At 39.8% G+C, this 26,272-nt stretch overlaps 1 protein-coding gene across 1 annotated transcript; it reads left to right on the top strand.

Moving 5' to 3' along the window:
* Positions 1 to 351: 351 nt before the first annotated feature.
* Positions 352 to 25,680, top strand: LOC117522487 (oxysterol-binding protein-related protein 1). Its single transcript, XM_034183908.1, has 12 exons — positions 352 to 553; positions 4,040 to 4,115; positions 6,892 to 7,026; positions 7,118 to 7,215; positions 7,339 to 7,521; positions 8,940 to 9,047; positions 9,230 to 9,319; positions 23,088 to 23,217; positions 23,308 to 23,427; positions 23,523 to 23,646; positions 24,503 to 24,593; positions 25,139 to 25,680. Exons 1-12 carry the CDS (start codon positions 492 to 494, stop codon positions 25,239 to 25,241), a joined length of 1,320 nt encoding a protein of 439 aa, XP_034039799.1. The 5' UTR covers positions 352 to 491; the 3' UTR covers positions 25,242 to 25,680.
* The last annotated feature ends 592 nt before the right edge of the window (positions 25,681 to 26,272 follow it).

Below are 26,272 nucleotides of genomic sequence, written 5' to 3'. Positions count from 1 at the left end.
GAATTGTCTTGATGAAAGTTCATCACAGGACATTGACATGTCACACATTTGTGTGCCGGTCACTGTAGTATGACTTTTGTTGGGGGGGAGTAAAGGTTGTGTCCACCAAGCCCAGATCAAACACTGCTGGAGGAAATGAAGCTTTGTTACGGCCTCTCGCTGGAACACAATCCTCAGGTGGAGTTTGGATGGCAGCAGGGAGGGGGAAGGCAGAGAGCATGAAGTGTTTATTTTCAGACGGTGTGTGCCGGTGATGCTGCACAGCCACAGCTTCCTCAGCTGGCACCTGTACTGTACGTGTTTGTTTGTGTACGACATGACCTGGTGTCCAGCCTCTGTCATCCCACAGAGTCGGAGTCGGTGCCCTCTGTGAGTAGCTGGTAGTCTGTGGCCGATTATTCCTGTGAAGAGGACGCAGCCAGAGACACCCCCTTCGCCGCCCTTTTTCGGCAGCTTCCGCCACCCCAGCTCTCTCAGGGCGGCCTAACGGCATGTCAGGGGAGGACAGTCATGGCAACAAGTCAGCCCAGGACAATGGAGTCAAGAAACACAGGTGGGACATGTTCCAGGTATGATGTTGTTTAATGTTGAGATGAAGGTAAACGTTGCTGTTTCACTGCTGTTTGGTACACGCAAGATTACCAGCGCCTTAACCACGTGACAGACCACTCAGCATGCGCGTGACATCAATTGACAAGAGGACAGGGTAGTAAGTGACACAGCCGTGGTAACTGGATACCGCCTTTCCACTCCGCTCGGTTTTTGTCATCCGGTGTCTTTGGTTGAGCTCCTGTTCCACAGACAATAACATGTTTGTTTTTTTTCTGGAAAATCTAACTCCCAGTTCAAACGGCCATCTTGGTGATTTGTTCATGAAGATTGTACAGTTTCCCTTTATTTCTGTGGCTGCCTTCACCCCCCATTACACACACACACACACACACACACACACACACACACACACACACACACACACACACACATCCCTTAATCCAACAAGTGATCCATGAATAATTTAGCGTGTGCTGGCATAGAGGAGTTGGAGAATTGGCAGAATGTGTGTGAGATGCATCAAAAATGCATGTGGTGTCTGTTTATGTGGATTTACTCCTGTCAAATAAAATTGTTTTCAGCTGCCTTTAAATTATATTTGTGCAAAAGTCTTAACGTTTTTTTCTAACGGAAGGATTTTAGGAGTTATTTCAGTTATTTTTGAACTCATCACTCCTGGGTATCAGTCTGCCACTTCTCAGATTGTAGACCAACATAATTTTGCATTTATGTACATTTGCTATAACTGAATTAAAATATTTCTTTTAGAGGATGGCCTGCAGAGGTGCAATGCACCTGTTTTATCCTGTCACTGGTATTTTAAATTATTTTTTTAGTCTTGTTGGTGCCAATTAAATTAACTCTTTTTTGAGTATTTTAGTGACATTTTAAATTCTCTGTAATTTAATATTTGCAATATATTTTCATTTTATGACATTTTCATCTATTTTTATGCCTTGTTGTTCCAATGATTTTAAAGTATTCCACTGCATTTGTGCTGTATGTTTTTATATCCGTAAGGAAGTGTAATAAACTAAACCGAACTAAACAAAACGGATGCTTCTAGAATCACATAGTGTAGCTCTATTCATTCTATGCATGCAAAAAGAGTGCTGGTTGTAAATGAGACTTGCTCCAGAATATTAATTCACATGTACAGACTCCACAGATGCCGCCCGTTCCACTTTTTAAGATATCTTCTGCTAAGCAATGTATTTTTGCATAATGCCAGGTGTTTATTTTAAGAACATGGAGAGATGCAAACATCCATTGTGGGGTTGAGGGATGTAGAACATAATCTGGGCCAGGGGCCTTCGCTTTCTGTTCAGGAGCTAAAACTGGTTTAGGCTGTCTGGCATCAGTGGAACACCTGCTCCCCTGGTCTTTATGTATACAGAGTGTGTCTGTGTATATTTAGCTGACATAATGGCTTTATTTGTGAAGGTGCAGCACTCATTTTTTGAAAGTTTGAAGAGCACACCACCTGCATTTAGTCTGCATGTGATATGACCGCTGTCAGCAAAATGGAATGATAACCTCAATCCAACGAGACTGGATTTCGTCAAGCAAGGCTAAGATTAAGAAGGCGTGCATGTGTCCAAGTATAAAGTGACTCTTGGAAATGTTTAATTATTAGTGATCTTAGATGTGTGCAAAGTGATATCTCTTGCATGGATGCTTTCACACGCATCTGTTTGCTTGTTGTTTTTGTTAGCAGGATTCAGCTCAGGTCAAGAAGAATGTACGTATGTCACATGTCAGTGGATCCACCAATGGATCCTGCAGAAAACCATCGGTTCAATCCCACATCCTAAATGTAGCCAACAAATCTCATAGCCAGGCAGCCCCTGGGCTATATCCAGTTGTTGGGGTCCTCAATATTTTTGATGAACATAAACAGAATAAGGTCATAAGATTAAATTAAATTTATTTATATAGCTCCAAATTACAACAAAGTCGCTCCAAGGCTCTTCACATGGGTAAGGTCTTAACCTCAAGAGCTCCACCCCCTGAGCAAGCACACAGGCGACGGTAGTAAGGAAAAACTCCCCCTGTGGCATTTTTATTTTTTGAGGAAGAAACCTCAAGCAGACCAGACGCAGAATGGTGACCCACTGCTTATGCCATTCTAACAAAAACAGAGCTCAAATAAATAAAGTGCAAACTAAAAGTCATCAAGCATGCAAATATATATATATATATCCAGTACAGATCAGTTCTAAAAAGTCCCACTTGTAGGTCCTTGTTAAATGTTGTAAATCAGCATCCATTTTGACAGGTTTGTCAGCTGTGACTTCCTCTAGTGGTCCAGCAGGCGGTGCCAAACTCTAAGTCCCAGTTGCAGCAACAGCAGCTCAAACGGAGAGAAAGAGACCAGAATCAGTCAGCTGGAATTAACAGCACCTAAAAAAGCACTAATTCCCAGCAGTAAACTTACAGAGAAGCACAGACGTTACTAATGTAGTCGCCGGCAGTTAGCCCTTTACTTCACTAACAGATCCAGAATTAAGGGCCCTGTCCCACTGGCGTTTAGGAGGATTTGCGGATGGAATGCGCACAAAAGTGGCCCACATCCGCCAAACAACCGCAATAACCGTGTAACATTCCTGTATGAGTCGGCCACCATCCGAACACGTCCGTGATCATCCGCAGAGGCATGCATGTCCGCAGCAGGATTTTTGAGCGGCTCAAAAATCCTGCTGCGGATGAGATCTGCATCACTGCCTGAACACATACTGAAAACATACGCAGGACATACACAACCAACGCGCCGCATATCCCCTGTCATCCGCTGATATCCGCAACCAATGGGTTGGCGCGGGTTGGCGGCGGACCGGGACAGCGTGCAAAACAGATATGACGCGTGCCCAGCACGGCCACATCACGGTCGCAAATGGTATGTTGCGCATGCAGACAGAGTGGGCACGGATGGAGCGAGTGCATCACGGCTGCTGTGCCCCTTATGGGGGCGCCTCCGCGGTCGCCTTCGCTTCTGTTCCCTGTTATATCCGCTTTTTTTCCTCATGTATTCGCTGATCCACCCCGGGACATTTGTCATTTCCACCCACCTTTGTTGCGGACGCTCAGCTTTTGTCTCCTCATTTCATGCACAAATCCTCCTAAACGCCAGTGGGACAGGGCCCTTAGATATAATGAGGCTGAGACCTGCTCCATGGTTAACACAATATGAAAGGAGAGGGAAAAATGGCTTGATGTGAAATATTCTAATCTGTCACATTGTTGAAGTATATTGTAAACATTAAGGTGTGTACTTTAATAAGACTGTCAGTGTTTTGTAGCATGTAATGCATAGGGGACATAATGTGGCTGAGTCATTAATCAGGCGATGCTCTCTGGTATATAAATGGAAATATGAATGGAATATTCTTTAAACAGCTCGTGTAAACACTATAATGACAGTATTGTCTTATTTAGAATAAGGTCTATTGATTTCTGTGTAAAGTCTGTCTGTACTGTTCTCCCATAGAATGTCGCTACCAGCTCCCATGTTCTCGCGGAACGACATCAGCATCTGGAGTATCCTAAAAAAGTGCATCGGCATGGTGAGAAAAGACCCTTCTCCTGTTTGTTGTACTAAAATATGCTGGTTTGAGAAAATTAATGCTGTCTTAAAATGATAGTCCACATGTTGAATAATGACGACAGTCAAATAAAAAGTAAGATAACTGTGATAAATTAGTTTTGCATTTGCTCATTACCTTATCCTGGCATTAGGATTATAGTCATTAGTGTCATGGAATCCTCAGGGATCTCAGCTCTAACACCAGCCGGTGACTGGAATTAATGAATTTATTCATGTCTGTTAATGTTTTATTTGCCACTTAAGCACAGTTAATGAATCATATTTAATTGAGGGGGAAGACTCATATATATGTACATATGAAGTATCACAAAAATGTACTTTTATATAAAAATTTGATTTCAAAACATTTCTTGATGTTGATTTATTTTAAATGGCAGTTTTTAATCATAACACCATCATGACACACTGGGTCAAGCTGAGTTTGAATAAATCTGGGTTACAAAATCTGAACCTGTGAAAACCACATGTGGTTGAATTAAATTTTTAAAGAAAAAGGTGAGACTCACGAAAAAGATGTGAGGTTTATTGGTGCCAACAGAGGAGACCAGCATGGGGAGAATCACTGGAAATTTTTAAGCGTTCCAAAGGTTGGGTTGGGTTGGAAATTCAAGTAACACAACTTCAAATTTGCCAACAGACCAATCCACATTTAGAAATTTACAGTCATGTATTATTGCGCTGCTAACTGAAGATAATGCATTGCGCATCATGTAAATCTTCTCTACAAGAGTCAAGACAGAAGTCAGACTACCAGAGCAAGAATTTTAGCTCAGGAAGCTTCTGCGATTTGAAGTGAAACATCCTTGCATCAAGCAACCCAGTCCAGTCGAAGATTCAAGCTTCTCTACAACTGAAGATAATGCACATCATGTAATTCTATACTATCATGCAATAACAGAAGACAATGCACATCATGTAATTCTATATTATCATGCAATAACGGAAGACAATGCACATCATGTAATTATATACTATCATGCAATAACGGATGTTAATGCACATCATGTAATTCTATACTGTCGTGCAATAACTGAAGATAATGCACATCATGTAATTCTATATTATCATGCAATAACGGAAGACAATGCACATCATGTAATTATATACTATCATGCAATAACGGATGTTAATGCACATCATGTAATTCTATACTGTCGTGCAATAACTGAAGATAATGCACATCATGTAATTCTATATTATCATGCAATAACGCAAGACAATGCACATCATGTAATTCTATACTCTCATGCAATAACGGATGTTAATGCACATCATGTAATTCTATACTGTCGTGCAATAACTGAAGATAATGCATATCATGTAATTCTATACTGTCGTGCAATAACTGAAGATAATGCACATCATGTAATTCTATACTATCATGCAATAACTGAATATAATGCATTGCACATCATGTAATTCTATATTATCAGGCAGTAACAGAAAACAATGCACATCACGTAATTCTATACTGTCGTGCAATAACTGAAGATAATGCACATCATGTAATTCTATACTATCATGCAATAACTGAATATAATGCATTGCACATCATGTAATTCTATACTATCATGCAATAACTGAATATAATGCATTGCACATCATTTAATTCTATACTATCATGCAATAACTTAAGATAATGCACATCATGTCATTCTATACTATCATGCAATAACTGAATATAATGCATTGCACATCATCTAATTCTATACTATTTTGCAATAACTGAAGATAATGCACATCATCTAATTCTATAGTATCATGCAATAACTGAATATAATGCACATCATGTAATTCTATACTATCATGCAATAACTGAATATAATGCACATCATCTAATTCTATACATCATGCAATAACTGAATATAATGCACATCATCTAATTCTATACTATCATGCAATAACTGAATATAATGCACATCATGTAATTCTATATTATCATGCAATAACTGAATATAATGCACATCATGTAATTCTATACTATCATGCAATAACTGAATATAATGCACATCTTCTAATTCTATACTATCATGCAATAACTGAATATAATGCACATCATGTAATTCTATACTATCATGTAGTAAATAAAGATAATGCACATCATGTAATTCTATATTATCATGTAGTAACTAAAGATAATGCACATCATGTAATTCTATACTATCATGCAATAACTGAAGATAATGCACATCATGTAATTCTATACTATCATGCAATAACTGAAGATAATGCACATCATGTAATTCTATACTATCATGCAATAACTGAAGATAATGCACACCATGTAATTCTATACTATCATGCAGTAACTAAAGGTAATGCACATCATCTAATTCTATACTATCATGTAATAACTGAAGATAATGCATATATTGTAAGGCAGTATTATCATGCAGTAACTCAAGATAATGCGCATATTGTAAGGGCATATTTTCATGCAGTAACTTGGGATAATGTACATATTGGGGACGGCCTTACAATATGTGAATTATCTTCTGCTACTGTTTGATAATACGGAATACAGAATAAAAGCTATTCTGATTGTGATTCTATTGTAAGGCCATACTATCAAGCAGTAACTGGAGATAATGCATGTCGTAAGGACATATTTTCATGCAGCTAACTGAATGCACATATTGTAATGCTGTTTGTGCAGGTGTAACCAAAACCTTGCAGTGCACAATGCACACCGCTGAGCAGTAGACTGTTTCTACACTGTGTCTCTTCTCACTCAGGAGTTGTCAAAGATTGCCATGCCAGTGATATTTAATGAGCCCCTGAGCTTCCTGCAGCGGCTGACAGAATACATGGAGCACACCTACCTCCTCCATCAGGCCAATACCTCAACAGACTCTGTTGAGAGGATGAAGGTAAACAAACCATTTCATTTTATTTATTTCTTTTTTACATGCACAGACATTGTCACACGTAACGTGGTTGTCATCAGTCGATGCTCTGCAGTGTGTTGCAGCGTTTGCTGTGTCGGCTGTTGCATCGCAGTGGGAGAGAACCGGGAAGCCTTTCAACCCGCTGCTGGGGGAAACATACGAGCTGATCAGGTGAGACGGCGAGCTCATCAATATCTGAAATGCATTTCATCAGCGCACCCGCACTTGAACTATTCTGCACTCTGGTGCAAATTAGTTATTGTGGCCACTGATTGTGTTGCTGTTCTCCATCAGAGAGGATTTGGGTTTCAGGTGGGTGTCAGAGCAAGTAAGCCATCATCCTCCTGTCAGTGCCTTTCACGCCGAGGGCCTCAAAGAGGATTTTGTCTTCCATGGTTCAATTTACCCCAAACTCAAGTTTTGGGGAAAGAGCATAGAAGCAGAACCAAAGGGAATCATTACGCTGGAGCTGCCCATGTAAGTGCTGCATCATGCATTTATTTATTTTTTACATGTTATTGTGGTTAGAACATCCTTTTTGTGCACATATTGCAAAAAAAAAATCTAAATCTCACTAGTGTATTTGTCTAACTTCTAGTCAAAATATCTCATTTACACTTAATATAAGAAACAAGTGACTTTGCAGATGATGTTGTGATGTTTGTGAAATCACTGGATATCTTGATTGCAGCACTTGAGAAGCTGTGCAAGCAATCCGAATCTGGGTTTGCAGTTGTCCTGGATCAAGATTAAGCTTCAGGTTTTCAATGACTTCCTGGACTTAGCCATCAGATGTGTATCTGTATCTGGTGAAAGTGTTGAACTTGTAGAGACATTTGACTGTTTCTCTGCAGTGATATTCATGTCTCTGGGTTCTCAGCCTTTGAGATTGAGTGACGCCTGGGAAACGCTTAAGGAGTCACTAGGTTACTGGTCAGAGGTGTTTGGTGATGTCGATATTGATGCAGATGAGTAAATGTCAAGTCTTAGTGATACCTATCACACTGTGTAGTTGTGAGACTTGAATGTTAACTAGTGACCTAAGGCGGCAACTAGATATCTTTGGTACTATGGTAAGTCTCTTCAGAGGGTTTTTGTGTACCCCTGGAATGACTTTGTGCCTTTGTTACTTGCCTTGTGAGGGTGCAACACCTACCATGACCATGTGGTGCGTTTCTCTGGGCAAGATCCAGCAAACAGGTGCCTCAGTGCTGAGGACCCCAGTGCCTGGAAAAGACCAAGGGGACACCCACATTTCACCTGACTGCAATAGACAGATGGTTACTTTCGAGACCAGCTGTATGGGTTGTTGCTATCCAGGATCCAATGCAGTTGTGTTCTGATTGCGGCAAGAGTGGATGCTCCTAGATTTGAATTAATATAAGACACCATCTCTTCACAAGTAAAATTCCAGTAAGATACAAGGACTTATTTTTGTAAAACATTAAAAGATGATCTGTAAAACAAGTCAAATAAATAAAAAATAGTTAAAAAAAAAAAAAAACTGCCAAAGGAACAAATGAAAATTCACTTGGATTTCTTGAGGTAAGGTCTGGAAATTAGCTGAGAAACTCCTTTTTTTATTTTATATTTTATTCGTATTGAGGAAGTGAAGCTTGTTTCATCTGATATAATTCAAAACACGTTTCCACTTTCACTTCTCGGGATTTTTAAGATGTATTGTCTAAAAACAAGTCCTGATGTCTTACTGGAATTTTACGGAAGAGATTTGTCTTGTATTATTTGTAATTGTAATTTACATATTTTAACTATAAATCAGGCAAATATACTTGGTTAGATTTTGTGTTTTTGCAGTGTAATTGAAGATCCAGCACCCAGCGATTTCTTCAGTAAGTCAACAATTTTTTGTTGTTTTTTTTGTTCTGGCTCTGCAGATATAATGAAGCATACACCTGGACAAACCCCACCTGCTGTGTTCACAACATCATTGTGGGTCAGCTTTGGCTTGAGCAGTACGGCACCATGGATGTGATCAATCACAAGTAAGAGAAATGTCCCCATGTCTCTGTTTACTCTGCAGTAATGCGCTCGTTTTATTGGGACAGAAATAGGACAGAGTTCTCTGGACATGACACGAGGGAGTGGGATCATTAAGATTTGAAAGTCTCGTGTTACAGCAGAAGAGCAAAAGAGAATCAGTAATTATTCTGTCGCTCTGTGGCAGGACCGGAGAGAGATGCAGCATGACGTTCAAACCCTGCGGCCTCTTTGGAAAAGAGCTCCATAAAGTGGAGGGATACATTCTGGATAAGAGGTACCTCTGATTTCATTACCCATCAATACTGTCTGAATCACTGTGTGTTCTGACTTAATGCCTTATGTAATAATATGAGGCTTTAATATGGCAGTTAGATAAGTCTGCAGTACATGTCAGGGTCAGTCAGGTCGTTTTTTACCCTGTAAGTCGGCAAAGCCACAAGCAGAGTATTGTTTCCCGTGTGTGTGTGTGTGTGTGTGTGTGTGTGTGTGTGTGTGTGTGTGTGTGTGTGTGTGTGTGTGTGTGTGTGTGTGTGTGTGTGTGTGTGTGTGTGTGTGTGTGGACAAGATAAATGGGAATATTGCTTGAACAGATATAAAGACATGATTGGATTTTGAAATAGTTTGGTCAAGGTCAAGATGGTCCGAAAGACACTTGGTTTTTGAGGGGGCTCCTCTTTATTTTATTTTATTTTTTCATATAGCTCAACAACTAAAAAGCGTAGATGGAATATTGCTTGGGTAGATATCTAGACATAATTAGATTTTGGAGTAATTTGATCAAAGTGAAGGAAAACATGGTCCATAAAGCACATTTGCTTTTTTTGTTGTTGTTTTTAGGGGTCTTTTTTGTATAGCTCAATAACCAAGAAGCCTAGATGGATCAAACTTGGTGGAAATATTGCTTTGGTAGATATCAAGAGGTATTTAGATTTTGGAGTAGTCTGGTCAAGGTTAAGGAAAACGTGGTCCGAAAAGCTCTTTGCTTTTGTTTTTTTTGGAGGGGGCTTTTTGTATAATTCAACAACCAAGAAGCCTAGATGGATCAAACTTGGGGGAAATATTGCTTGGGTAGATATCTAGATGTATTTAGATTTTGGATTGTCACGGTTAAGGAAAATGTGGTCCCAAAAGCACATTTGCTCTTGTTTTTTGGAGGGGGCTTTTTGTATAGTTTAAAACCAAGAAGCTTAGATGGATCAAACTTGGTGGAAATATTGCTTGGGTAGATATCTAGAGGTATTTAGATTTTGGAGTAGTCTGGTCAAGGTTAAGGAAAACGTGGTCCGAAAAGCACATTTGCTTTTGTTTTTTTGGAGAGGGCTTTTTGTATAGTTCAACAACCAAGAAGCCTAGATGTATCAAACTTGGTGGAAATATTGCTTGGGTAGATATGTAGAGGTATTTCGATTTTGGATGGTCAAGGTTAAGGAAAACGTGGTCCGAAAAGCATATTTGCTTTTGTTTTTTCGGGAGGGCTTTTTATATAGTTCAACAAATAAGAAGCTTAGATTGATCAAACTTGCTTGAAATGTTGCTTGGGTAGATATCTAGAGGTATTTAGATTTTGGAATAGTCTGGTCAAGGTTAAGGAAAACGTGGTCCGAAAAGCACATTTGCTTTTGTTTTTTGGAGAGGGCTTTTTGTATAGTTCAACAACCAAGAAGCCTTGATGGATCAAACTTGCTGGAAATTTTGCTTGGGTAGATATCTAGACGTATTTAGATTTTGGATGGTCAAGGTTAAGGCAAACGTGGTCCGAAAAGCACATTTGCTCTTGTTTTTTGGAGAGGGCTTTTTGTATAGTTTAAAACGAAGAAGCTTGATGGATCAAACTTGGTGGAAATATTGCTTGGGTAGATATCTAGAGGTATTTAGATTTTGGAGTAGTCTGGTCAAGGTTAAGGAAAACGTGGTCTGAAAAGCACATTTGCTTTTGTTTTTTGGAGGGGGCTTTTTGTATAGCTCAACAACCAAGAAGCCTAGATGTATCAAACTTGGTGGAAATATTGCTTGGGTAGATATCTAGAGGTATTTAGATTTTGGAATAGTCTGGTCAAGGTTAAGGAAAATGTGGTCTGAAAAGCACATTTGCTTTTGTTTTTTGGAGGGGGCTTTTTGTATAGCTCAACAACCAAGAAGCCTAGATGTATCAAACTTGGTGGAAATATTGCTTGGGTAGATATCTAGAGGTATTTAGATTTTGGATGGTCAAGGTTAAGGAAAACGTGGTCAGAAAAGCACATTTGCTTTTGTTTTTTGGAGAGGGCTTTTTGTATAGCTCAACAACCAAGAAGCCTTGATGGATCAAACTTGGTGGAAATATTGCTTGGGTAGATATCTAGAGGTATTTAGATTTTGGAGTAGTCTGGTCAAGGTTAAGGAAAGCGTGGTCTGAAAAGCACATTTGCTTTTGTTTTTTGGAGGGGGCTTTTTGTATAGCTCAACAACCAAGAAGCTTAAATGTATCAAACTTGGTGGAAATATTGCTTGGGTAGATATCTAGAGGTATTTAGATTTTGGAATAGTCTGGTCAAGGTTAAGGAAAACGTGGTCTGAAAAGCACATTTGCTTTTGTTTTTTGGAGGGGTCTTTTTGTATAGCTCAACAACCAAGAAGCCTAGATCCCCTCATTACCCCATCCCCGTAGAGACGGTGCCTGCTCCCAGACTACCAATAACCAGCAAAAATCTATTTAAGCATAAAAATTCAAAAGAAAAAATAATATAGCACCTTCAACTGCACCACAGACTAAAACAGTTAAATGTGGTCTATTAAACATTAGGTCTCTCTCTTCTAAGTCCCTGTTGGTAAATGATATAATAATTGATCAACATATTGATTTATTCTGCCTAACAGAAACCTGGTTACAGCAGGATGAATATGTTAGTTTAAATGAGTCAACACCCCCGAGTCACACTAACTGTCAGAATGCTCGTAGCACGGGCCGGGGCGGAGGATTAGCAGCAGTCTTCCATTCCAGCTTATTAATTAATCAAAAACCCAGACAGAGCTTTAATTCATTTGAAAGCTTGTCTCTTAGTCTTGTCCATCCAAATTGGAAGTCCCAAAAACCAGTTTTATTTGTTATTATCTATCGTCCACCTGGTCGTTACTGTGAGTTTCTCTGTGAATTTTCAGACCTTTTGTCTGACTTAGTGCTTAGCTCAGATAAGATAATTATAGTGGGCGATTTTAACATCCACACAGATGCTGAGAATGACAGCCTCAACACTGCATTTAATCTATTATTAGACTCTATTGGCTTTGCTCAAAAAGTAAATGAGTCCACCCACCACTTTAATCATATCTTAGATCTTGTTCTGACTTATGGTATGGAAATAGAAGACTTAACAGTATTCCCTGAAAACTCCCTTCTGTCTGATCATTTCTTAATAACATTTACATTTACTCTGATGGACTACCCAGCAGTGGGGAATAAGTTTCATTACACTAGAAGTCTTTCAGAAAGCGCTGTAACTAGGTTTAAGGATATGATTCCTTCTTTATGTTCTCTAATGCCATATACCAACACAGTGCAGAGTAGCTACCTAAACTCTGTAAGGGAGATAGAGTATCTCGTCAATAGTTTTACATCCTCATTGAAGACAACTTTGGATGCTGTAGCTCCTCTGAAAAAGAGAGCTTTAAATCAGAAGTGTCTGACTCCGTGGTATAACTCACAAACTCGTAGCTTAAAGCAGATAACCCGTAAGTTGGAGAGGAAATGGCGTCTCACTAATTTAGAAGATCTTCACTTAGCCTGGAAAAAGAGTCTGTTGCTCTATAAAAAAGCCCTCCGTAAAGCTAGGACATCTTTCTACTCATCACTAATTGAAGAAAATAAGAACAACCCCAGGTTTCTTTTCAGCACTGTAGCCAGGCTGACAAAGAGTCAGAGCTCTATTGAGCTGAGTATTCCATTAACTTTAACTAGTAATGACTTCATGACTTTCTTTGCTAACACAATTTTAACTATTAGAGAAAAAATTACTCATAACCATCCCAAAGACGTATCGTTATCTTTGGCTGCTTTCAGTGATGCCGGTATTTGGTTAGACTCTTTCTCTCCGATTGTTCTGTCTGAGTTATTCTCATTAGTTACTTCATCCAAACCATCAACATGTTTATTAGACCCCATTCCTACCAGGCTGCTCAAGGAAGCCCTACCATTATTTAATGCTTCGATCTTAAATATGATCAATCTATCTTTGTTAGTTGGCTATGTACCACAGGCTTTTAAGGTGGCAGTAATTAAACCATTACTTAAAAAGCCATCACTTGACCCAGCTATCTTAGCTAATTATAGGCCAATCTCCAACCTTCCTTTTCTCTCAAAAATTCTTGAAAGGGTAGTTGTAAAACAGCTAACTGATCATCTGCAGAGGAATGGTCTATTTGAAGAGTTTCAGTCAGGTTTTAGAATTCATCATAGTACAGAAACAGCATTAGTGAAGGTTACAAATGATCTTCTTATGGCCTCGGACAGTGGACTCATCTCTGTGCTTGTTCTGTTAGACCTCAGTGCTGCTTTTGATACTGTTGACCATACAATTTTATTACAGAGATTAGAGCATGCCATAGGTATTAAAGGCACTGCGCTGCGGTGGTTTGAATCATATTTGTCTAATAGATTACAATTTGTTCATGTAAATGGGGAATCTTCTTCACAGACTAAAGTTAATTATGGAGTTCCACAAGGTTCTGTGCTAGGACCAATTTTATTTACTTTATACATGCTTCCCTTAGGCAGTATTATTAGACGGTATTGCTTAAATTTTCATTGTTACGCAGATGATACCCAGCTTTATCTATCCATGAAGCCAGAGGACACACACCAATTAGCTAAACTGCAGGATTGTCTTACAGACATAAAGACATGGATGACCTCTAATTTCCTGCTTTTAAACTCAGATAAAACTGAAGTTATTGTACTTGGCCCCACAAATCTTAGAAACATGGTGTCTAACCAGATCCTTACTCTGGATGGCATTACCCTGACCTCTAGTAATACTGTGAGAAATCTTGGAGTCATTTTTGATCAGGATATGTCATTCAAAGCGCATATTAAACAAATATGTAGGACTGCTTTTTTGCATTTACGCAATATCTCTAAAATCAGAAAGGTCTTGTCTCAGAGTGATGCTGAAAAACTAATTCATGCATTTATTTCCTCTAGGCTGGACTATTGTAATTCATTATTATCAGGTTGTCCTAAAAGTTCCCTAAAAAGCCTTCAGTTAATTCAAAATGCTGCAGCTAGAGTACTGACGGGGACTAGAAGGAGAGAGCATATCTCACCCATATTGGCCTCTCTTCATTGGCTTCCTGTTAATTCTAGAATAGAATTTAAAATTCTTCTTCTTACTTATAAGGTTTTGAATAATCAGGTCCCATCTTATCTTAGGGACCTCGTAGTACCATATCACCCCAATAGAGCGCTTCGCTCTCAGACTGCAGGCTTACTTGTAGTTCCTAGGGTTTGTAAGAGTAGAATGGGAGGCAGAGCCTTCAGCTTTCAGGCTCCTCTCCTGTGGAACCAGCTCCCAATTCAGATCAGGGAGACAGACACCCTCTCTACTTTTAAGATTAGGCTTAAAACTTTCCTTTTTGCTAAAGCTTATAGTTAGGGCTGGACCATCCCTTAGTTATGCTGCTATAGACGTAGACTGCTGGGGGGTTCCCATGATGCACTGTTTCTTTCTCTTTTTGCTCTGTATGCACCACTCTGCATTTAATCATTAGTGATCGATCTCTGCTCCCCTCCACAGCATGTCTTTTTCTTGGTTCTCTCCCTCAGCCCCAACCAGTCCCAGCAGAAGACTGCCCCTCCCTGAGCCTGGTTCTGCTGGAGGTTTCTTCCTGTTAAAAGGGAGTTTTTCCTTCCCACTGTAGCCAAGTGCTTGCTCACAGGGGGTCGTTTTGACCGTTGGGGTTTTACATAATTATTGTATGGCCTTGCCTTACAATATAAAGTGCCTTGGGGCAACTGTTTGTTGTGATTTGGCGCTATATAAAGAAATTGATTGATTGATTGATTGATGTATCAAACTTGGTGGAAATATTGCTTGGGTAGATATCTAGAGGTATTTAGATTTTGGATGGTCAAGGTTAAGGAAAACGTGGTCAGAAAAGCACATTTGCTTTTGTTTTTTGGAGAGGGCTTTTTGTATAGCTCAACAACCAAGAAGCCTTGATGGATCAAACTTGCTGGAAATTTTGGTTGGGTAGATATCTAGACGTATTTAGATTTTGGATGGTCAAGGTTAAGGAAAACATGGTCTGAAAAGCACATATGCTTTTGTTTTTCTGGAGGGGGCTTTTTGTATAGTTCAACAACCAAGAAGCCTTGATGGATCACACGTGGTGGTAATATTGCTTGGGTAGATATCTAGAGGTATTTAGATTTTGGATGGTCAAGTTTAAGGAAAATGTGGTCCGAAAAGCACATTTGCTCTTGTTTTTTGGAGAGGGCTTTTTGTATAGTTTAAAACGAAGAAGCTTAGATGGATCAAACTTGGTGGAAATATTGCTTGGGTAGATATCTAGAGGTATTTAGATTTTGGAGTAGTCTGGTCAAGGTTAAGGAAAACGTGGTCTGAAAAGCACATTTGCTTTTGTTTTTTGGAGGGGGCTTTTTGTATAGCTCAACAACCAAGAAGCCTAGATATATCAAACTTGGTGGAAATATTGCATGGGTAGATATCTAGACGTATTTAGATTTTGAAGTAGTTTGGTCAAGGTTAAGGAAAACGTGGTCTGAAAAGCACATTTGCTTTTGTTTTTTGGAGGGGGCTTTTTGTATAGTTCAACAACCAAGAAGCCTAGATGGATCAAACTTGGTGGAAAGATTGCTTGGGTAGATATCTAGAGGTATTTCAATTTCAGATGGGCATGGTTAAGGAAAACGTGGTCCAAAAAGCACATTTGCTTTTGATTTTTCGAGAGGGCTTTTTGTATAGTTCAACAACCAAGAAGCTTAGATGGATCAAACTTGGTGGAAATATTGCTTGGGTAGATATCTAGATGTTTTTAGATTTTGAAGTAGTTTGGTCAAGGTTAAGGAAAACGTGGTCCGAAAAGCACATTTGCTTTTGTTTTTTGGAGGGGGCTTTTTGTATACCTCAGCAACCAAGAAGCCTAGATGGATCAAACTTGGTGGAAATATTGCTTGGGTAGATATCTACATGTATTTCAATTTTAGATGGGCAAGGTTAAGGAAAACGTGGTCCAAAAAGCACATTTGCTTTTGATTTTTCGAGAGGGCTTTTTGTATAGTTCAACAATCAAGAAGCTTAGATGGATCAAACTTGGTGGAAAGGTTGCTTGGGTAGATATCTAGAGGTATTTCGATTTTAGATGGGCATGGTTAAGGAAAACGTGGTCCAAAAAGCACATTTGCTTTTGATTTTTCGAGAGGGCTTTTTGTATAGTTCAACAACCAAGAAGCTTAGATGGATCAAACTTGGTGGAAATATTGCTTGGGTAGATATCTAGATGTATTTAGATTTTGAAGTAGTTTGGTCAAGGTTAAGGAAAACGTGGTCCGAAAAGCACATTTGCTTTTGTTTTTTTGGAGGGGGCTTTTTGTATAGTTCAACAACCAAGAAGCCTAGATGGATCAAACTTGGTGGAAATATTGCTTGGGTAGATATCTAGAGGTATTTATATTTTGGATGGTCAAAGTTAAGGAAAACATGGTCTGAAAAGCACATATGCTTTTGTTTTTTGGAGGGGGCTTTTTGTATAGTTCAACAACCAAGAAGCCTAGATGGATCAAACTTGGTGGAAAGCTTGCTTGGGTAGATATCTAGAGGTATTTCGATTTTAGATGGGCATGGTTAAGGAAAACGTGGTCCAAAAAGCACATTTGCTTTTGATTTTTCGAGAGGGCTTTTTGTATAGTTCAACAACCAAGAAGCCTAGATGGATCAAACTAGGGGGAAATATTGCTTGGGTAGATATCGAGAGGTATTTAGATTTTGGATGGTCAAGGTTAAGGAAAATGTGGTCCAAAAAGCACATTTGCTCTTGTTTTTTGGAGGGGGCTTTTTGTATAGTTTAAAACCAAGAAGCTTAGATGGATCAAACTTGGTGGAAATATTGCTTGTGTAGCTATCTAGAGGTATTCAGATTTTGGAGTAGTCTGGTCAAGGTTAAGGAAAACGTGGTCCGAAAAGCACATTTGCTTTTGTTTTTTGGAGGGGGCTTTTTGTATAGTTCAACAACCAAGAAACCTAGATGTATCAAACTTGGTGGAAATATTGCTTGGGTAGATATCTAGAGGAATTCAGATTTTGGAGTAGTTTGGTCAAGGTTAAGGAAAACGTGGTCCGAAAAGCACATTTGCTTTTGTTTTTTGGAGGGGGCTTTTTGTATAGTTCAACAACCAAGAAGCCTAGATGGATCAAACTTGGTGGTAATATTGCTTGGGTAGATATCTAGAGGTATTCAGATTTTGGAGTAGTTTGGTCAAGGTTAAGGAAAACGTGGTCCGAAAAGCACATTTGCTTTTGTTTTCTGGAGGGGGCTTTTTGTATAGCTCAATAACCAAGAAGCCTAGATGTATCAAACTTGGTGGAAATATTGCTTGGGTAGATATCTAGAGGTATTCAGATTTTGGAGTAGTTTGGTCAAGGTTAAGGAAAACGTGGTCCGAAAAGCACATTTGCTTTTGTTTTTTGGAGGGGGCTTTTTGTATAGCTCAATAACCAAGAAGCCTAGATGTATCAAACTTGGTGGAAATATTGCTTGGGTAGATATCTAGAGGTATTCAGATTTTGGAGTAGTTTGGTCAAGGTTAAGGAAAACGTGGTCCGAAAAGCACATTTGCTTTTGTTTTCTGGAGGGGGCTTTTTGTATAGTTCAACAACCAAGAAGCCTAGATGGATCAAACTTGGTGGTAATATTGCTTGGGTAGATATCTAGAGGTATTTTGATTTTGGATGGGCAAGGTTAAGGAAAACGTGGTCAGAAAACCACATTTGCTTTTGTTTTTCGAGAGGGCTTTTTGTATAGTTTAAAACGAAGAAGCTTAGATGGATCAAACTTGGTGGAAATATTACTTGGGTAGATATCAAGAGGTATTTAGATTTTGGAGTAGTCTCGTCAATGTTATGGAAAACGTGGTCAGAAAAGCACATTTGCGTTTGTTTTTTCGAGAGGGCTTTTTATATAGTTCAACAAATAAGAAGCTTAGATTGATCAAACTTGGTTGAAATATTGCTTGGGTAGATATCTAGACATATTTAGATTTTGAAGTAGTTTGGTCAAGGTTAAGGAAAACATGGTCCGAAAAGCACATTTGCTTTTGTTTTTTGGAGGGGGCTTTTTGTATAGTTCAACAAATACACTCAACAAAAATATAAACGCAACGCTTTTGGTTTTGCTCCCATTTTGTATGAGATGAACTCAAAGATCTAAAACTTTTTCCACATACACAATATCACCATTTCCCTCAAATATTGTTCACAAACCAGTCTAAATCTGTGATAGTGAGCACTTCTCCTTTGCTGAGATAATCCATCCCACCTCACAGGTGTGCCATATCAAGATGCTGATTAGACACCATGATTAGTGCACAGGTGTGCCTTAGACTGCCCACAATAAAAGGCCACTCTGAAAGGTGCAGTTTTATCACACAGCACAATGCCACAGATGTCGCAAGATTTGAGGGAGCGTGCAGTTGGCATGCTGACAGCAGGAATGTCAACCAGAGCTGTTGCTCATGTATTGAATGTTCATTTCTCTACCATAAGCCGTCTCCAAAGGCGTTTCAGAGAATTTGGCAGTACATCCAACCAGCCTCACAACCGCAGACCACATGTAACCACACCAGCCCAGGACCTCCACATCCAGCATGTTCACCTCCAAGATCATCTGAGACCAGCCACTCGGACAGCTGCTGAAACAATCAGTTTGCATAACCAAAGAATTTCTGCGCAAACTGTCAGAAACCGTCTCAGGGAAGCTCATCTGCATGCTCGTCGTCCTCATCGGGGTCTCGACCTGACTCCAGTTCGTCGTAACCGACTTGAGTGGGCAAATGCTTACATTCGCTGGCGTTTGGCACGTTGGAGAGGTGTTCTTTTCACGGATGAATCCCGGTTCACACTGTCCAGGGCAGATGGCAGACAGCGTGTGTGGTGTCGTGTGGGTGAGCGGTTTTCTGATGTCAATGTTGTGGATCGAGTGGCCCATGGTGGCGGTGGGGTTATGGTATGGGCAGGTGTCTGTTATGGATGAAGAACACAGGTGCATTTTATTGATGGCATTTTGAATGCACAGAGATACCGTGATGAGATCCAGAGACCTATTGTTGTGCCATATATCCAAGAACATCACCTCATGTTGCAGCAGGATAATGCACGGCCCCATGTTGCAAGGACCTGTACACAATTCTTGGAAGCTGAAAATGTCCCAGTTCTTGCATGGCCGGCATACTCACCGGACATGTCACCCATTGAGCATGTTTGGGATGCTCTGGACCGGCGTATACGACAGCGTGTACCAGTTCCTGCCAATATCCAGCAACTTCGCACAGCCATTGAAGAGGAGTGGACCAACATTCCACAGGCCACAATTGACAACCTGGTCAACTCTATGCGAAGGAGATGTGTTGCACTGCATGAGGCAAATGGTGGTCACACCAGATACTGACTGGTATCCCCCCCCCAATAAAACAAAACTGCACCTTTCAGAGTGGCCTTTTATTGTGGGCAGTCTAAGGCACACCTGTGCACTAATCATGGTGTCTAATCAGCATCTTGATATGGCACACCTGTGAGGTGGGATGGATTATCTCAGCAAAGGAGAAGTGCTCACTATCACAGATTTAGACTGGTTTGTGAACAATATTTGAGGGAAATGGCGATATTGTGTATGTGGAAAAAGTTTTAGATCTTTGAGTTCATCTCATACAAAATGGGAGCAAAACCAAAAGCGTTGCGTTTATATTTTTGTTGAGTGTAAGAAGCTTAGATTGATCAAACTTGGTTGAAATATTGCTTGGGTAGATATCTAGACGTATTTAGATTTTGAAGTAGTTTGGTCAAGGTTAAGGAAAACGTGGTCCGAAAAGCACATTTGCTTTTGTTTTTTGGAGGGGGCTTTTTGTATAGTTCAACAACCAAGAAGGCTAGATGGATCAAACTTGGTGGTAATATTGCTGGGTAGATATCTAGAGGAATTCAGATTTTGTAGTAGTTTGGTCAAGGTTAAGGAAAACGTGGTCTGAAAAGCACATTTGCTTTTGTTTTTTGGAGGGGACTTTTTGTATAGCTCAATAACCAAGAAGCCTAGATGTATCAAACTTGGTGGAAATATTGCTTGGGTAGATATCTAGAGATATTTAGATTTTGGATAGTTTGGTAAAGGTTAAGGAAAACTTGGTCCGAAAAGCACATTTGCTTTTGTTTTTTCGAGAGGGCTTTTTGTATAGTTCAACAACCAAGAAGCTTAGATGGATCAAGCTTGGTGGAAATATTACTTGGGTAGACATCAAGAGGTATTTAGATTTTGGAGTAGTCTCGTCAAGGTTACGGAAAACGTGGTCAGAAAAGCACATTTGCTTTTGTTTTTTCGAGAGGGCTTTTTATATAGTTCAACAAATAAGAAGCTTAGATTGATCAACCTTGGTTGAAATACTGCTTGGGTAGATATCTAGACATATTTAGATTTTGAAGTAGTTTGGTCAAGGTTAAGGAAAACATGGTCAGAAAAGCACATTTGCTTTTGTTTTTTGGAGGGGGCTTTTTGTATAGTTCAACAACCAAGAAGGCTAGATGGATCAAACTTGGTGGTAATATTGCTTGGGTAGCTATCTAGAGGTATTTCGATTTTGGATGGGCAACACTCGGAGGTCCAAGCTTTTCTCTTCTACCTGTAAAGCCCACGGAGAGTCAAATGACCCTGGCTCGCTGACTTGGCTAGCCACATTCTTGTGTTTGCATAAATCCCATGGAGAGTCAAATGACCCTGGCTAGCTGACTTGGCTAGCCACATTCTTGTGTTTGCATATTTGCTGTCTGTGTGTTCTGAGACTTCCTTGTTTACATAACAGAAGTAGCTCTCCACAGGGGATCTTCGAGTCACTTGCCTGCTTAGCTGAAAGGGCTGCGTATGAAGCAGGAGTTGTGTGCAAAACGTGTAAAATTACAGCTGCCTGGTACACCTATTGCTACAACTATTTGCACCACAGCGGCTGAAAGATCTGTCGTTCTGGATGTCCCAGCTGGACAACATGTACTGTGTTTGGATAGACATGGACTAACAACTGCCCACTGTGACGCATGTGTGTCTGCTTGCTGTCATCATGTGGACATAATGACATAATAACAGTGTGGGGACTGTTAGTCTTTGTGAGTGACTGTAACCTGTACCTATTGTATATATTTTGGTTTTCTGGTGTGTTTTTTGGTACATTTCAATAAAATCCAGAAAAAGTTTTCTTTTGGTCTGTTTTTTGGTACATTTCAATACAATTCAGAAAACAAAATTTCATCTCTCCCCCCAGGGTAAAGTTATTTATCCACCTAAGCACAAATCAGCAGCCCTTTCAGACAGCAAATATGCAAACACAAGAATGTGGCTAGCCAAGTCAGCCCCTCCCCTGAGGTGTTCTGAGACTTCCTTGTTTATAACAGAAGTATCTCTCTACAGGGGATCTTGGAGTCATTTGACTATCCGTGGACTTTAGAGGTAGATTGGTCATTTGACCAGATCTTGGCCTTCTGGGTGTTAAGGAAAACGTGGTCCGAAAAGCACATTTGCTTTTGTTTTTTCAAGGGGGGTTTTTGTATAGCTCAACAACCAAGAAGCCTAAATGGATCAAACTTGGTGTTAATATTGCTTGGGTAGATATCTAGAGGTATTTAGATTTTGGAGTAGTTTGTTAAAGGATAAGGAAAACATGGTCCAAAAAGCACTTTTTTTAAAAAAAAATGTATCTCAACAACCCAGCAGCCCAGATGGATGATGTAAATCATATAATGATCAGTAAAAAGCTTTGTGATTGACTGGTTTGAATGAATTCATAATAACATCACAGAGATGTCATATGATGATGTTGTGCCAAGTGAAAAAAACACCATTACAGACACATGTATAAGCTGTTCCTGGTTTTACTAACATCCCCACAAGAAACGTCATTACAGGACATGAATGTAAACAGTCATATGTCTTTTTTAATTTTAATAAACTATCTTGATCACCACAGCTGTCTGTTAACCAGATTCCTCACCAAAAGTATTGGAACCCACTGTTTCAAGTTCAAGTTTATTTGCCGTTTGCAGTATTAAAACCACATTGGAAAAAGGGTGCAAGGACCTCAAAAGTGCACTAGCAAGACATACACAAACAATAAAAGAACATTAAAAAAACGCCATAAAAATGACAACGCCACAAAATAATTTTCAGGTGCTCCATGACAGTTTATGATGCTGCAGTCTAGATGCAAATCCAACAAAAACACGAGCTGGCCTCCTCATTTCCTGATCACTATTACCAGGGCTTTAAATTTTACAATCCTTCACTGTAGTTTGACAGCAGACTAGCAAAATCTTCAATGTTCGGCTGTTAGCTCAATCTGCTTTTGTTGAGCCATAGCAACAAGCATACGTATCTGCACATAAAATATTGTTCAAATGACAAGTCTGTCCTCACGTCAAACAGGAAAATATGAAATATGTTTAGGAAGTAGAGGGGTGGGGAGGGGGTTGTACTTTATTAAGGTAAACCCAAAGCCAATTAATTTTCCAGAAATGTAGGTTTTCAGTGACTCATATTTTCAGGAGTAATAAACCTTTACTGTGGGTACATGCTGTTTTGCTAGAGATTTGTCAACACTCACAGGTCATAAAGGGATTTAAAAAAAAAACAAAAAACAAAATTGGGGCAGGGGAGCAGCTGCCTCACCAAGTAAAAGGTGTCTTGATGGATGTCCAAGTAAAAATAGTTTTCATTGGAAGAATGGGTGGATAGTCTGTGCATTATTGAACATTGTTGACATTTAAAAGTTGAATTTTCTTCCGTTTGTGTGTCTGCAGTAAAAAGAAGCAGTGTGCAATATACGGGAAATGGACTGAATGTCTGTACACAGTAGAACCCGCTGCCTTCGATGCCCACAAGAAGGCAGACAAAAAGAATGCTAGTGAGGAGAAAAGGGGCAGCAAACCGGTATGAAATTTTTACTGCTGTTAACTCGTTTGTGTCCATCCGTTATGAAGTATAGTGTGTTTTTTGTGTCTGTATGTGTCTCTGTGTCAGCGGAACAGTGTAGATGAGGAGCCAGAAGAGATGCCTCCACCAGATGCAGAGACTGTCCAGGTTATCCCAGGCAGCGAGCTCATCTGGAAGATCTCACCTCGACCAGACAACTCCGCCATGGTATGACGAGAAGAGAAGAACTTCAGGAACCCAGAGCTGTACTTATTATTTACACCACGGGTATTTGCTCTAATCTGTTTTTCCCCTGGTGGCAGTTCTATGCCTTCTCCACATTCACCATGCGGCTAAACGAGTTGGACAAAACCATGGAGAAAGTCCTTCCCCCAACAGACAGTCGCCTCAGACCTGACATTCGCGCCATGGAGAATGGAGATATTGGTACGATTCTTTTTTTAAGACTTTATATTTAACAAGGTTGGCACCATTGAGCTCACGGGTCCGTTTTAGAACGAAGAGCTGACCAAGAATGGTAGCAACCCAGTTTAAGCAATAAAATTAATTAAACATTGATTAACATCAGCTTAAACTTAAATCACATAAAACACCTGCACACAGACAACCTGGTCTCAAGACATTTAACCATAGCTTTAAACTTATTCAAGGTTATGGTACTCAGTTTTGAAGACGAAAATTGTGGATGAGCTGATTGTCCATTGAGCAAACGATAGCTGGTTCAGTTTTCCATTGCTCCAGATTGTTGACATGTTCTTGAGAGAAGACTCTACCGTACTCAAACTGGCAACCGACTTTGTCCCTGAACATATGTGGGACAGTCTGAGAGAATAACGTGGATTTAAACTGTTTTACATCAAGGACAGACCGGTTTAAACAGCTTCAATTTACTGTTTAAACCATGACTTTTCTTGTGTTTTAATGTGTTTAGAAAATGGCAAATTATTTTAAACTGGTTCCAAACCATTTAAAATGGAGACAATCTGGTTTTAAACTGTTCTATGTGATTAAGCTACCATTAAAACACTTATTCCAGATATTTAAATGTGTTGGTTATTTAAATCAAAAGAGCCAGATTCCTAGGATTTAGAAAAGCGTCAGCATCTACCCTCTGAAATGCAGTGAGTGAAAAGATCAATGAATGATGAAAAGATAGATAGAGTCCATCCTCGCCAGTTTAACACCAGAAAAAGAACAGAAATATTCCGTAAGGACGATAATGTGTTAGAATGCATTTTTTTGATGATTTAGTTTGCATCTCTGCTGTGCTTTTTATCTCCAGACACGGCTAGTGCTGAGAAGAAGAGGCTCGAGGAAAAACAGAGGATGGCTCGGAAGAATCGCACCAAATCTACGGAGGAATGGAAGACGAGGTGAGTCACGCGAAAGTCAACTTGTTTGTTGGCGTGTCAGTTAGCAGATTGTGATCGTGTTTTGTCTATGTCGCTATCCTCCATTCTTCAAACTGAAAAGGAATACTGCGATTGGCCCAAGGTTTGCTTCAATCAAAGCTTTGATGTGTTTTCTTCTTGTGGTGTGAAATTGTAGCCCGACAATCGGCTCGGCTATGAACTGGGCCGATACTGGCCTCTATTTTGGAGTGAGATTTCCTGCTCCGAAACGACCAATAGGAGAGCAGCGCTTGCACCACGATAGCGTCTCGGCCGCCAACCAATCACAGGCTAGGAGAGGCCAGTATCTGGCCCAATTCAGGGCTGGTTGTCAGGTTAGTGAAATTGCTACGCGACACCGCCCTCTGCAGGGCGCAATGCACACCTGCAGCTGTGTCTTGTGGTTCACTGACACTGAACATGCGTGTACACATGCATCATGCATGCTCTTTTCCCATTCTGTCCCTCTCAGTTCACTACATCTATCATGTTTGTGCTAAATTATTTTTTGTGTTCAAACCCGGCAGGTGGTTCAGTCAAGGACCAAACCCTCACAACAAAGCTCAGGACTGGATCTACTTGAAAGGTTACTGGGACAGGAACTACACTCAGCTGCCTGACATCTACTAATAAGTGGAAACACACCCACTCTGTGGAAACATTGTACCACCTTTGGACTTATTCTGCTGCACGTGAGTTGATGACCCTTTGGGAACCTTTAAAGATGTTCGGTGATGGAGTGTAGGTTGGAGATAAATTTTTAAAAAGCCATACGGGCTGTGAAACGCTGAATGAACCTCAAAAAGCAGTAGTCTGTGTGAACAATAAAGCACAAAAAAAATATTTTGCTTATTTATTGTAGCTATGGACCAGTAAATGTGGTAAATATAGAATGTACATTACAGATATTTCATGTTTGATAGCTGGAGTATTGAATCTATTTTTAAAGTCTTTTGTCTTATTGTAATTTGGCCATGAATCCTAAAAGTTATAAAAATCATTCATCTATGTGACAGCACTATTTGAGGTACTGTGGAGCATGTGCATCAGTTGTGGGACACACCCTATGGACTGTGGGGTCATAACCACCCCTTGGGGGGGTAATGCTAACTATATTTTTTTTCTGAAAGCCATATATCTCAATTTCAATTTATTTTCATTTATATAGCGCCAAATCACAACTAGATTGCCTCAAGGCGCTTCACACAAGTAAGGTCTAACCTTACTAACCCCCAGAGCAACAGTGGTAAGAAAAAAACTCCCTCTGAAGAAGAAACCTCAAGCAGACCAGACTCAAAGGGGTGACCCTCTACTTGGGCCATGATACAGACACAAATTACAAAACAATTCACAAAACAAAAGAACATACAGGAAATGTTGCCGGTGCATAGGACAGTTTCCGGAACAGATACCACACCCATCTCTGGATCGAGCCGCACCTCAAACAGAGAGAAAAGAAAAAAGCAGAATCCGGCGTCAGAAAGACAACAAATACAGTGTAATTTATCAGCACTGAGCAACAAGAAAAACAGAAGAAATACTTATGTGATCGCCAGCCACTAGCCCTAAGTTTCACTAAAAGACCCAGAATTTAGATAAAGTTGAGGCCACGGCCCTCTCCGTTTACTAATAAAATGAATTAAAAGAGTAAATAGTATAGA

This window comes from Thalassophryne amazonica, chromosome 12 (assembly GCF_902500255.1).
Source record: "Thalassophryne amazonica chromosome 12, fThaAma1.1, whole genome shotgun sequence".
Classification (NCBI taxonomy): Eukaryota; Metazoa; Chordata; class Actinopteri; order Batrachoidiformes; family Batrachoididae; genus Thalassophryne; species Thalassophryne amazonica.
The sequence above is the reverse complement of the archived record's forward strand: the minus strand, read 5'-3'. Positions and strand labels throughout refer to the sequence as shown.

What these genes read in the sequence shown, in the direction of transcription:
- LOC117522487 (XM_034183908.1), top strand. Translation starts at nt 492, where the DNA reads ATGTCAGGGGAGGACAGTCATGGCAACAAGTCAGCCCAGGACAATGGA. An exon ending in ATTACGCTGGAGCTGCCCAT is followed by an intron (nt 7,522 to 8,939) that starts GTAAGTGCTGCA and finishes CTGGCTCTGCAG; the next exon opens with ATATAATGAAGCATACACCT. An exon ending in CATGGAGAATGGAGATATTG is followed by an intron (nt 23,647 to 24,502) that starts GTACGATTCTTT and finishes TTTTATCTCCAG; the next exon opens with ACACGGCTAGTGCTGAGAAG.